The following is a 13,591-nucleotide window of genomic DNA, read 5'->3' on the forward strand; positions in this document are numbered from 1 at the left end:
TAAGGAATGAAATCTATCAGGTATCAATTCAAGACCAACAATAGAAAAGGCCTCAACTCCATTTTGTAAACAAACCTTGTAAGCCCATTTTCTCGCGAACCGAAACCTACATTTGCAAACCTTCGGTTCGCGAGAAAATTGTTGTCAGGCCATTTTCTTGCGAACCGAAGTTCGCCAAGCGAAACCAACAAAATGAACAGGTAGGGAAATTTCTTCTCTACCCGATAGTGGTTTTGGTTTGCGAATATAGGTTTCGGTTTGTGAGAAAATGGCCTTACAAAGTTTGTTTATAAAATGGAGTTGAGGCCATTTCAATTGTTGGTCTTGAATTAATAAAGCTCATTCATTCAGGGTTGTTAATGAAATTGACGCTATTGAAGTTGTAACGTTGTACGGTTGTTCAGTTTAAATAACATTAAAATTTAAAAAAAATGGAACTAGTTTTTCATTCCGGCAATTTTCAAATTTAAACCAGTGCTGTTATTGTGGCAACAACTTGTGGGTGGTTAAGCGGGCGCGTCCAAAAAGTCACGTAAGCAGACGCGTCGTATACTGAGTACACGGCGAATAATTCCAGTCTTCAGCATAGTTGTTCTGTCAGACAATACCCGTGTCTCAGTGACTAGTTTGGTTCAGAATTAAATCACTCGGTGGCACTAGAGTGCAAATAAACATTCAAAGTGCTTTAATGTTACATAGCAAAAAATAAATTTTAAGGATCGTAGTGTGCTGTGCTCGAAGAAAGACATGGAAAATTTTCAGCCGTCAATTTTTGCTCCGTTTTTTCTCGACTTTTGTGAAGTTGTAATTAGATTTCGCTTATGCTCCCGCTCCAGAAATTTGTGGCATCGCGAGTGATAGTTTTTAAGTTCAGTTTATTTATGCGTTGTATGATTTTATGAGCGGTCACTTCGTGTTTGCGTCAAGGAGCAATTGACTATATTAAACCTGAGGATTGATCCCCGTAAGGCGGGTCTATGATCGGAACTACTACACCAAACGTGACAGAGCTGCTTGCAAAGGATTCACTTGGACTGATTTGGTGAGATTGTTCCTTTTTTTTTTTACTTTTATCTATTTAAACTTAATTTCTATGAATTCGTAGCATTTGGAATCATTTGATTCGGATGAGACTTAACTTTCATCCTATGGATTTTAGACATCCTATTTTTTTAGGAGACATCCTACTAAATACGTGCCATCTACAAAGCAGGAATTGCTTTGACGATGGAAGTGTACACGCAGTAACAATATACATTTTATATTGGTACTACGTGTATGCGGGGCGTGTTGTAAGTTCATGCATTGTTTCTTCTCATTGTAGACAGCGAATATCGAATAGCGAGCAAGGGCGCTATAACCTAGGCGAATACAGTATTCCCTCCGTATAGGTTACGTCCGCACACCGCTCTCTGTTGTCCTTCGACTGAGGTCGGCTGGATCGATTGAGGGATGGCAGTGGGTGGACGGTGCCGTCCACGCTTGTACGGAGGGAGGACTGTACGCTCGAACACAAGGGGTAAATACCTGTGTTCCATCCCAGGAGATCGGACTACCAAGGAGTGTACATTAACTTTCTTAGCTCTGTCACTCCCAACGATTTATATAGCCTATTTTCAAATCCTGCATACGGAGCGGTTGGTACGGTATGTCCCCGCTCTTTGATTACCTGTGGATTAAATGTTAACCACTGTCTATACTTATTAAGTAGACATGGTAAACATTCACTTCCACAAAAATTAACTAAACGCTACACAGTAGGCCTGGCCGCTTTATTGTTTGTTTCACATCCTTGATGTGCAGCAGGCATTAATAATGACAAGAAAATGATAGATGTATTTCTATCATTTCCAGGATTCTTTCAAGTACTGGCTGTGTATGTGTAGACTAGACTAGACTAGACATAGCAAAAAATAAATTTTAATATTTGAATTTGTTGCCCTATGGTTGGTACAGGAACGTGGATGATATTTTTAGCATTGTAGGCAGACAGTAATCGATAAAAAAAAAAAAAAGTAAAGGGTTGTGTCCTAGACACGACCGCAGTATGACGTAGAACCACACAAAATTGTTGTTTTTCATGCATTTTTGACTATTATACTTTATCTTAAAATTTTCAAGTATTTCAATGTTTCGGTTATGGTTGATTCAAAACAATTTACACATTTTCTTTACAAATATCCATGTGAAATTCCACATGATTTTCATTTGACCACACATAAACAGAATCCACTCAGAAGTACACATGAAATTTACACGCAAATGAATAGTATGTGTGGTCACTAGACTGATGCAAAATTTGAAATTTTCGCTCCACAGTGCTCAAACGGTGCCAAATCGGGTCCTGATTAGCCTCCAAAAGAGAAAACTCATTTTATAAGAAACTGACTTGGCACAAACCATTTGAAGTTTACATGGAAATTACTATGGGAAAACAAAACTTTTTGTTCATTGTCTTCTTGCCTTTTTACACATTGTACTGTTAACACATTCTATTGCTATTCTTATGGGAATTTTTATCAGCTACAACTTTGCAGAAGATCATTTTTCATCCAAACGTCAAATTAAATAGTTATTAATTTTTTAAGAGATTGATAATCTTATGGCAAGATTAAGCAACTGTATTGTGGGCAACACTGTATTCTGCAGTGTGACATAGTAGCCATGATTTTTGTCCTCTATTCTACGCGCCATAAACACCAATGTTGCCTGCTGAACAGTTGATTGAGCATAATCATAAGACATCAGGGACTTGAATCATTAATAATTTTTGTTCCTTACGTTTGATCGAAAAGTGGTTTTCAACAAGTTCAGCTATCATTTTCTAAAGTAGAGTGAACTGGTGAATTTTGAGATAGATATAAACTGAAATTATGGTTTCTCCATAGTAATTCCCATATAAACTTCAAATGGTTTGTGCCAAGTCAGTTTCTCACTAAATGAGTTCAAATTTTGGGAGGCTTATCAGGGCCCAATTTGGAACCATTTGAGCACTGTGGAGCGAAAATTTCAAATTTTGCATCAGTCTAGTGGTCACGCATGGTTTTTAAATGTACATATTTTAAGTAGGGGAATTTACGTATTCTCGGCAACCTAAGCAGCGACCTTCTTTCTATAGCCTTTTTCTCTGAGGAACGCACACATATGCAGTATTGGTTTGTTTACAATCTTTTGCTGCCAGCTGCTCTAACAATTTCAGTCGAAAGAATTGTCAAAAACTGTTTTGAAACGCTTTTAAAAAGCTCCAATCTTCTCTAGTGAGAGCGAGTATTGTCGGCAACCGTTCTATTTGAACTGCATGTAAATCTGCTGTTCTATTATCGGCAACTCGAAATCAGCTACAATTTGTAGTGTGTGTGTTTCATTTCAAGAAAACCTTGCTAGATTGCTTTTTCCCAGTGGTAAAAATATAGTCAAATTGAAGCTGAAAGCATAAAGAATCGTTTGCATGCATTCAGCGAAGTGTTTTCGTAAGAAAATCCAGTGAAAATAGTGTTTCAATTTGGGTTGCCGAAAATAGTCTTGCAAGCCGAAGGCGTCATTTCCCCTATGTGGCTGACACATAGATATTGTTTTGTTAGGAGCGGTATTTGAGGGGTGGGGGGGGGGGTTAGGAAAGGTTGTTGAGGGGTGGGGAGGGGGTTGGTTAGGAAAGGTTGTTGATGAGTGGGGGAGGGGTTAGGAAAGGTTGTTGATGAATGGTGGTGGGGGGTTAGGAGAGGTCGTTGAGGGAGGGGAGAGATTGTTGTGAAGGGGGGAGGGGAAGAGATTGTTGTGAAGGGGGGAGAGGGAGAGATTGTTGTGAAGGGGGAGGGGGAGAGGTTGTTGTGAAAGGGGGAGGGGGTTTCATCATTATTGTGGTCACGCCGTGATCCACCTTAAGTCGCTGATTTGGTCCTGCTTACTGCAGGACCAAGCGCCACGCCGTCCGAAGCGACAATGAGCAAAAGCATGACAGCAGCGCTGTTTTATATCTTTTCAGGTTCAGAACCTGATAGGATTTCCCGCAGTTTTTTATGAATGGGGCGGAGCAGAAAGTTTCTTTTGTGCAGAATATGTAAAATAGGATGGACTTTGGATGTTAATATAATTGCATATATAGAGGCACCAGATATGTTTTACCGTCAGTTGTGTGTAATTCACCAACTGAATGTCATCAAACATGTCTTCAATGCAATTTTTTGTTCAAATTTGGTAAAACTTGGTTTTACTAATGATTGTGGTATGTTTAAAATTTATTTCCCGGAAAAAAGGGATCATTAAAGTCTGTCTCGTTTTCGGGTTATTGATGAGGGGGGTTTTAGAAGTGGTATTTGAGGGGGGGTGGGTAGGAGAGGTATTTGAGGGGGGGGGGGGGGGTAGGAGAGGTATTTGAGGGGGGGGGTTAGGAGAGGTATTTGAGGGGGGGGGGTTTAGGAGAGGTATTTGAGGGGGGGTAGGAGGGGTTTGATGGTGGGGAGAGGGGTAGGAGAGGTTTCATGGTGGGTGGGGGGGTAGGAGAGGTTTGATGGTGGGGGAGGGTAGGAGAGGTTGTTGAGGGGGGGGCCGAGAGATTGTTGTGAAGGGCGTGTGTGCTTTTCCTCATTGTGGTCACGCCGTGATCCACCTTAAGCTGCTGATTTGGTCCTGCTTACTGCAGGACCAAGCGCCACGCCGTCCGAAGCGTTAATGAGCAGTGGCATGAGACCAGCGCTCATTTATATCTTTTCAGATTCAAGCAGAATGATGTGCAACCAAGTGGTATTCGTTTATGATGACTGGGTTTGCGAAAAAGGCTTATTTCATGAAAACAGTGATAAAATTATCATTTGTACATTTTCAAAAGTTTAATTACAGAAAAATTGGAAAAATATTTATTTCAACAGGTTCGTAATGTAATATCCTATCGATTGGCGTATTTGGATTTTAATTTCATCTATAAATGACAAAGTTACAAGCGTTCAAAACCTAACACTCCTTCACCACACATATTTTTTGACTTGCACCCCAGTATAGTCGACAAAGACGTAGTTCTACGTCAAAAAACTAGCGTAGGCGTACTTTGGCTACTCCACCACCAGCTGACTCGAGTAACAAACATTCTCAGACGGAACAAATCTGTTTCGAAAACATCTGCCATGGCGTTATTGGACGTTGAAAAAGCGTTCGACAATTTCTAGCATCATGGCCTGGTGTTCAAATTGCAGCAGTATGGTCTTCCAGTGAAGATAATAAATAACTATTTTTACTATGTGTAACTGTGTATGACTTCTGCGTGAAGTCAACGATTTACATAGTTGAAGATGTTAATTTCAAATAACAGACTAAAGTGGTAATTTTTATACGATAGATGAGGAGATGAAAGTATAGAGTTGATAGTTCCGTTAGAGTACGGCAGTGTGAAAATTGTATATAGAGAGTAGAAAGCGAGCAAGGACAACTTTTTAGGAAGGTACAAATCGGTTTGATCATCTCTCTTTAGCAAAATCCCCCGTTGGAGAGGGATGGTGAGGGGTATTCCCCCACGCAGTAAAATCGATAGAACTGACGATGTGTTTCGTCGGTACATGAGCGAGTCGGCGATCATCTCTTTTTGCCAGTGGTGGCGGGGGGACGTTCCGAGTCATTCTGAATGGCATCACATCGGATGCTTTCAACATCGGTTGCGAGGTTCCACAAGGAAGCATCCTTGGCCCCATTCTATTCAACCTGTTCACCTCCGATATGCCGGCTCTCCCTGATGGTGGATCGTTGTCTCTGTTCGCAGATGACACATCCTTCGTTTACAAGGGTATGGTCATAGGAGCTCTGACTGCCAAACTGTCTGAATATTTCAACAGTTGGAAGATCCGTATCAACACGGCAAAGACCCAGGTCATCATCTTTCCACACTCTAAATCTCCCAGACTTGTTCCGTCGGAAAATAATAAGATCTGCCTGAAAGGCACAGTGGTAGACTGGTCGAAAGAGGTAGTCTACCTCGGCTTAACACTAGACAGCAAGCTGATTTTTAGGGAGCACGGTGATAAAACGAAAACCAAGTGTAACATCCTGATAAGATTCCTATATCCACTCATCAACAGGAGGTCTACCCTGTCCCTGAAAAATAAGCTTGCTGTCTACAAACAAATCATCCTTCCCGTAATCGTTGCGTCAAATGTCATCACCTCAAACTCCAAAGGATCCAGGACAAGATCCTTAGGATAATCCTAAACAGTCCTCCGCGAACTAGAAACTCTGGGATCCATCTCCTGGCTGGAATTCAGACATTCCAGTCATTTTTGCTCCCCAATTTGAGTTTGTTTGGTAAGAAACTGACTGTACACAAACCATTTGAAATTTGTATGGGTATTACTATGGTAGATGCAAACTTTTTGTTCATTGCTTTCTACCCTTTTTATATTGCTCTGAGAGAAATTTCGATAACTATCTTGTAGGAAAAAAATCAGCTACAATTTTGCTGAATATCGTTTTTACGAGAATTAGAGAGCTTGTGACTGGTGTACACAAGATGGTGAAATATATCACTGAAACGTTGAAGAGTTGAGACGTTTTTGCTGCTTTAGCCGAAAATCCTCCTGTAGTCAAACGACAAATGAAATAGTTATTAATTATTTAAGAGACTGGCAATCTTATGACATGATCAAGCAGCTATTTTGTGGGAAACACTGTATTGTACAGTGTCACATATTTAGCAGCCATGATTGTTGTGCTCTATTTAAAGCACCTGAAGCTTCAATGTTGCCTGCCGAGCCATTGATTTAGTATTGTCATAAGACATCAGCGTCTTGAACCATTCATAACTTTTATAGAACATTTAACCGAAGTGGTCTTCTGCAAAGTTGAAAATTGCATACCATCACAGCTATCAGATTTTTTTTCAAATATAAATATTAGTCCTGTTCATTTTAAACGAAATGTTCGGAATGTAACGGGTCAACCGTGATTACTGTTCGTCATGTTAATTTGAACTTCTGTGCAAATTTTCAGCAAAATCGGTGATGATTTAGAGGTGCTTCAAGTTAATTTTATGATTTTAGGGTAATTTACGGCTTATAATATTTGTACCTCGACACTGAAACAACGAAAACTGCTGTAACAACTTTCATAGCAAAGCTTAATGTGATATCTATCAACTTTGTAACCAAAGGTTGAATATTCAAAGTGATTTTATTGAAGTTTGACTTAGTTTCATGCTCGAAGATATCTTAAAAAGTGACGAATTTTAAAGTATTTGTTCTACGAATTTTCCACCCATATGATATAAAAATGTGTAATTTACGGCATAATGTTCCTCATATTGTTGTAGAAATTTCGTTCATATACAGTTTTCGAGTATATTTCATAGATTGAGAGATAAAAATCAGAAAAGAAGCCGTTATAGCTAAAATTCACAAGACAATAAAAGTTCAATTAGATTGACAGAACATAGTTGCATTGCTTTTCAATGACGACCGATTACTGTTTCATTGATATATGATTTTTTCATAAATATGAATCCTCAGTAGACGTGTTTTTTATCAAAGGCAAGTGTCACTCGAGCCATTCAAAATGTTCGTTATTTTATAAATTGCTGTTATGGCAACACAATAGTTTGGTAAAGAAGAATTGCATTATAACACACCATCGACTGGAAATACTCTCGCAAACGTGGGGCTTTAGGTAGTGATGAAACATCGCTAGAACTATTCCATGAGCAAAAGGAGGACGCACATCTTTTGCCTGTAGACTTGAAGACATACTCTCCGCGTACATCGGACGGGTTAGGCAAAAGATGTGCGTCTGACTTTAAAAACTGTCGCATTAATGGCCCTTCGCTCATTTTCAACTTCTATTCAATTTTCATACTGCTTAGAGTATGGCTACGGAACTATCCACCTACCCTCTTCTAAAGATCATTCTCTAGCTAATAAATTATCACACTAAAGCTTCATGTTAGCATTTCCAACCAACTCTGAAAATCGCTAACTTCGCGTATGAAGTAACATAAAAACACTTTGAATATTATAAGCCGTAAATTACCTTAAAGGGCCCATGCACTAATTATGTCACGCTAAATCGAGCAAAAAATTACCCCCTCCCCCCTATCGTGACGTTTTTCCTATGCCTAATGCATTGCTTGTCACAAAATCTTAGACCCCCCCCCCCCCCTCCCCCCTTAGAGCGCGACATAATATATGCATTAGACTGAAGCAAATTTTGACATTTTCGCTCCACAGTGCTCAAACGGTTTCAAACCGGGTAATGATTAGTCTCCCAAAATTTGAACTCATTTGAAAACAAACTGACTTGGCACAAACCATTTGAAGTTTATATGGAAATTACTATGGGAAATCCAAACTTTTTGTTCATTGTCTTCTTACCTTTTTCCATATGGCACTGTTCAAAAATTCAAAAGCTATACTTATGGAAAATTTTCTTAGCTTCAACTTAGCAGAATATAGTTGTTGAGCCAAACGTCAAAATATATAGTTATTAATTGTTTAAGAGATTGATAATCTTATGGCATGATCAAGCAATTGTTTTGTGAGCAACACTGTATCTTGCAGTGTGACATAGTAGCCATGATTTTTGTGCTCTATTCCAAGCGCCAGAAACACCAATGTTGCCTGCTGAACAGTTGATTGAGCATAATCGTAAGACATTAGTGGCTTGAATTATTGATAACTTTTGATGCTTACATTACATTGAAAAGTGATTCAAGACAAAGTTGTAGCTGAGTAAATTTTCTACGAGCACTATCAGGATGACACTGACCAACACTAGCGCTTGTAGGCTTTCTTTTCTGTTCTGTCACACTGACAAGACCATCTTCATTTGGGTTTTCTTATTCCTTGGATCAATTTCCTATAAACAATCTCTTTCTTTTCCTAATTCCATAGCATCTTTACCTCCGGTTATAATTCAAATAATTCTGTGTAACCAATGACTGGAATATACGCCGATAACTATATTCTAGTAATATATAATTTTTCTGAGTGTATGTCTATGACTAGTTGTTTCCAGTTTTCCTTGTTTACCCTTCTTCACATTGTTAAGTATAAATCTCTAATTTCGATACTGTCATTTACCGTTTGCTTTTGGTGAACTGTTTTTTTGTTTTTAATTAAGGTGATTAATTGCATAATTCAACTACTCCTCTCATGTCCTTCGTCTGTTTTGCTGCGAGCTACTGTGTTAGCTCACCATTTGAATCAACTAATTTCCCAGAAACTGCCTAAAATTGTTAACGATTCGTCGGTTCTCGTTGATTTACTTTACTATAGCCACCAATTTGATTACTGGATGAGAATTTCAGATCTCGACCATGGGAAACTTTATTATTAGAACCGACGTTTCTTGAAATCTGCTTTTTTAACAATATTTATTGTTGTGTGATTTTTTATTAGTTATAAATCCTAATAGCTTCATAACTTATTCAATTCAGAACTGTGAGTTGTCTATAATACTGACAGCTCCTTTCATTTAGCTATGGTCTCTAGTTGTTGTTTATTTTGTTATAACATATATCTTCTCAATAATAAGGCCTCCTTTGATTTCTTCTCATCGTTAGTCAAGGAAAATTCCTTGTGTTCATTTTTGTGTGTTAGCGTGTATGTAAATTCTTTAGTAAGGTGAACTCTACAGTTGGGTGTTGGTGTACTTGTGAAAGTTGGATAAAGTTGTTCTAGTTTGCGTATGAGTGTGTATGTTTATGCTGTGTCATGTTAAGTTTTATAAAAAAAATGGGTTAATGTTGACTTTTATCTCTGTGCCCACAACAGCTGCAGTTTCAACGGTAAAACTTTTGCCTCTAGTTGTATTTATGACTTTTTATTTATGAAACACCCTGTGGTTAAAATCTACCATTTTTAGGTTCATTTTTTTTTGTTAATGTTGACATGTGATAATTTATTATCAATGTTTGATGATCGCTATACATTCGACGTTATTCGACTTAAGAGACGTGGTCCCTTACTTGTTTGTTGATTTAAAAATCTCTCCTTGCTATTATGTTGACTAGTTTTTAATAAGTGATTCGATCAGCTATGTTTCACTACACGTAACCTCCATTCCTGCTCTATACCATATGTGCAATTTATTAGTATATGAGGTTAGGTATTTCTACTTCAACATTGGTGGGTGAAGTGAAGCTTCCGCTTCTGTCTTCTGTCCCAGCTGGAAGATGTCAGCCGAAAGCCTTCACTCACTCAATTAAGTGTTTTGCGCCCAATTCCCATTTTGTTAAGAGAAGGGATATTCTCCCAACTAGTAATTACATCCAAATAGTTGTCTCAAAAGTCCCGGTCAAACAAACGTTTAGGCCTTCATGATAACCAAGAAAACGATAACTACAGTGGGTAATCGCCAAAAACTGAACCTCTCCGATTGGTTTAGAATTTTGCTTTCGATAAGTTTACATCCGATTGGTAAGAGTTTGTCCTGTTTTCGTGATGGCAGTTCAAGTGTGTATTCCTCTCTCTCTCTCAACATCCTTCTACTAAATGACTAGATAATACTCATGATGGCGTTCTGCTCCATTCGGTTGCCACCCAACAATACTATGTACAAAACAAGCACCTCCTTTGAATAGGCCCTATAACCATCCTTGGGATTGGAAATGTCCCCGCACCGGAGTGACTCCAGGGATTCTATAGGAAGGTTGCTGGCCTGATGTTCTCTGACCGCCTGGGGTCGTAAGTTCATCAATATTCACCGCTCGACCCTGTATTTGTAGGAGCGGCTCAGTTGAGCTGATCCTCGTGTGTGACGGATTGTCGACACTTTCCTCCGTCGTCGACGGTGTCAACGGAGGGTCCAGTTGATTTTCCATCGAGTTATGCTGGCTTTGGGTTTGTTCGTGTCGGGGAGTCTTCAGCGGAACACTGGCGTCTTCTGTAGCGCCCTCTACAATGACACCACCGGCGTTGCCAATGACAACCTCGTCACACCCGCTGCGTGACGACGGCACACTAGATGCACGTTTCAGCACCTACGGAACATGATCAGGATTATGAATTTGAATCGGAAATACATGCAGTCATCATTCGCTCGTTGGGTTGCTTTAAAAAGGCGTTCCAACATTTCTCCTGTATACTTGAAACCGTCCCAGCATTCGAATGATGACTAATGTTAGAACACAGACAAAACTAAAGAAAAAAGTGTAAAACCTCAACATTTAAAAAAGCTTGATAAGTTTTAAAAAGCAAAAACTGATTTAATATGCCTTTAACCCTTCACGCTGTGTTTGTTAGAATAACATTAAAAATAAAACAAACAAAAAATGACATTTGCGGAACTTTTACCATTTTCCGATAATTTTGAGACACCGCATCCAGGTCAGACTCAGTTATCCATCGCAAACAAAAACTCAATAATTCAAATCAACATTACCAATTTATTGGGACTTGTCTTGTCTGTCCGCTGGTGGTGTTACTTTGTGTGATTGAAGGGTCGTTTTTAAGAAATCTGCGATGAAAGTAAAAAAGTCTACTGCTGATAATCGAGACCAATGTGTATTCCACAACATAATAACATTTGAATAAGTACGAAAATCAGGCCATCTATAGTAGAAAACTTCAAGCAATGTGTTAAAAGCTCAGACGTTTCGAAATTAGCTTTAAAGTGGTCTTAAGATTATGAAAATTTCAAAATTAGCTTTAGAACTTTAGTTGATATGTATACGAAATTTCAGCTAGCTTGTATTAACGATTTTAAGCGCAAAAGCCATCTGTTTCAAAAATAGCATAATTTACAAACAGAAAACCAATACAGAACAACCGTAACACATCTTCCAAAATCATGGCTCACCCATCACATACCTTACTGCTAGAATTATTCGACGGAGCCGTTGCCGTAGGAACGACTTCACTCGGTGGATCCAGCACCGGACTGCTGTTCCGGCTGTTGGAAAACTTTTTCCGCTTTCGCTTGAGGGCGGCCAGTGCACCAAAGTGCAGATGGTAGTGATGGGAGGTGTCCTTGGGTTTGCCTCCGTGCGTCTTATCGCTGCCCCCATGATGGCCATGGTGTTTGGTTGGATCCGGAGATGCTTCCACTTCCGGTCGATCCAAGCTCGGATTCGAGTCCGATGGGGATTCCGTGATGGCTTCATCTGATGCAGGGCTGTTACTATGGCTGGCCGATTCGCCCCGTTGGCCGTGGTTACACACGGAATCCTCCGATCGGGAGCGACCGATAAACTTGGAAACGCTTCCGTGCTTGGCCGCCTCGATGAGAGTGCCTAAAAATGTAATAAGGGATGGAGTTAGCATGGTTCGAAGTATGGGGGTTCGTTAGTGGCAGCTTACTACCCCATCGTTTTTTCTGCGAGCTAGGTCTTTTGGAGTGGAATCTCGGTGCGAGTTTTGAAAGTTTGTGCATAGGATTGTTGTTTTCACCGAAGGAACTTTGGGACTGTGATGAATACTGATGCATGGGATTGACTTGGTGCAAGGCTTTCTTAGGAGTAAGACCAGGCCCGAACACTCCGGCAAACATTTCGTGTGGGGAATTTTCCGGAAGTTGTGATGTGAACTCGGAAACCGGCGTCAGATGCTGTCCACCTTCCGGAGCTGGAGGTGGAGCAATGTTGAATCCCTTCATTAGTCGACGTTCTTTCTGACGATTCTTCTTGCCACCGACACCGCTTCCTGATCCCGTGGCGCTGGTCGTGTTCATTCCGCTGTTCTTCAGAATTTCCACCAATTCGCATCGAAAGGCCGAGATGTCCTGTTTGATTTCATTGACGTCGTCTTCGGTAACCCCCTGGGATTCAGCTTTCCGTTGTTCGACGGTCACATATCGCCGCACCAGGTTCCGCATTATGCTCTGATACCGGAAGTCTCGTTCGCTGGCTTGCTTTACCTTCCGCTGAAACAAAACAGAAAACAAACAGGAAACAGGAGCAGAGCAAATAGCGGAAGAGGAAAGAGTTTCAACACATACAAGGAGATCCCGATCATAGAGCGATAGTCAGCGAAGAAAGATTCATCGGGAGACAGTGGATTTGGGCAACAAGGGGATACAGATTCGTGATATCACACATTAGAAACACTAGGTGCATTGTACGGTCAGCCCCCTCCCCTCCCCCTTCCAAGGTCCCGGGGAACATCCAGAGGAAGGGTTTAACTTAAATCATTACTCACTCGAATCGTCTTCATGTGCTCCTTTTTGACGGCCTTTGAATGTCCGCAGAATTTCCTCTTGACCCACTGGAAGACGTAGAAGGTGGATTTGGGCGTCGGGATGATGTTGAAGGGTGGTGGACATGTGCCTCCTTCTTCGAAATAGCTTATCCAAAGCTTGGATCGGGCAAACTTCCATTCCACATCGGCACGTTCCTAAAAGACACAATGAATCTTAATCTTTAATGCCACGAAATTATGAAACCATCTTACCGATATAAGCTGATATGAATGATTCATCATGGCAATTAGCAGATTCAGCAGCACCACAATGTTGATCACCGAATACGTCCCGAACATTAACATACCCCAGAAGCGAGTAAAAATTTTGATCCCATCCAGCTCGAAGTTCTCCAGGTCCACCAGACCAAACACCGCCCAGAACAAGGTTTGAATGGTTTCAAACAAGCTGAAATGTAGAACAAGTGATAAATGTTAAGATCGGA

At 40.2% G+C, this 13,591-nt stretch overlaps 1 protein-coding gene across 7 annotated transcripts in view; it reads right to left on the reverse strand.

Annotated features, from left to right (window-relative positions):
• Positions 1-8,801: 8,801 nt before the first annotated feature.
• Positions 8,802-13,591, reverse strand: part of LOC135709734 (transient receptor potential-gamma protein-like) — a 330,483-nt gene continuing 325,693 nt past the window's right edge. For 5 of the 7 annotated variants that reach the window (XM_065232109.1, XM_065232110.1, XM_065232111.1 and 2 more), the window contains 5 exons: positions 13,359-13,554; positions 13,107-13,301; positions 12,270-12,831; positions 11,781-12,202; positions 8,802-10,951 (listed from right to left, as the gene is read on the reverse strand). In XM_065232109.1, the coding sequence (XP_065088181.1) occupies positions 10,556-10,951; positions 11,781-12,202; positions 12,270-12,831; positions 13,107-13,301; positions 13,359-13,554 (1,771 nt within the window). In that variant the 3' untranslated portion in view covers positions 8,802-10,555. Of the gene's footprint in view, positions 10,952-11,769; positions 12,203-12,269; positions 12,832-13,106; positions 13,302-13,358; positions 13,555-13,591 lie in introns of all 7 variants that reach the window. The other 2 variants (XM_065232112.1, XM_065232113.1) reach the window with 2 other exon arrangements.

Source organism: Ochlerotatus camptorhynchus, unplaced genomic scaffold (genome assembly GCF_037179485.1).
Source record: "Ochlerotatus camptorhynchus isolate MF236.1 unplaced genomic scaffold, CSIRO-AGI_Acam_v1.1 ptg000363l, whole genome shotgun sequence".
Classification (NCBI taxonomy): domain Eukaryota; kingdom Metazoa; phylum Arthropoda; class Insecta; order Diptera; family Culicidae; genus Ochlerotatus; species Ochlerotatus camptorhynchus.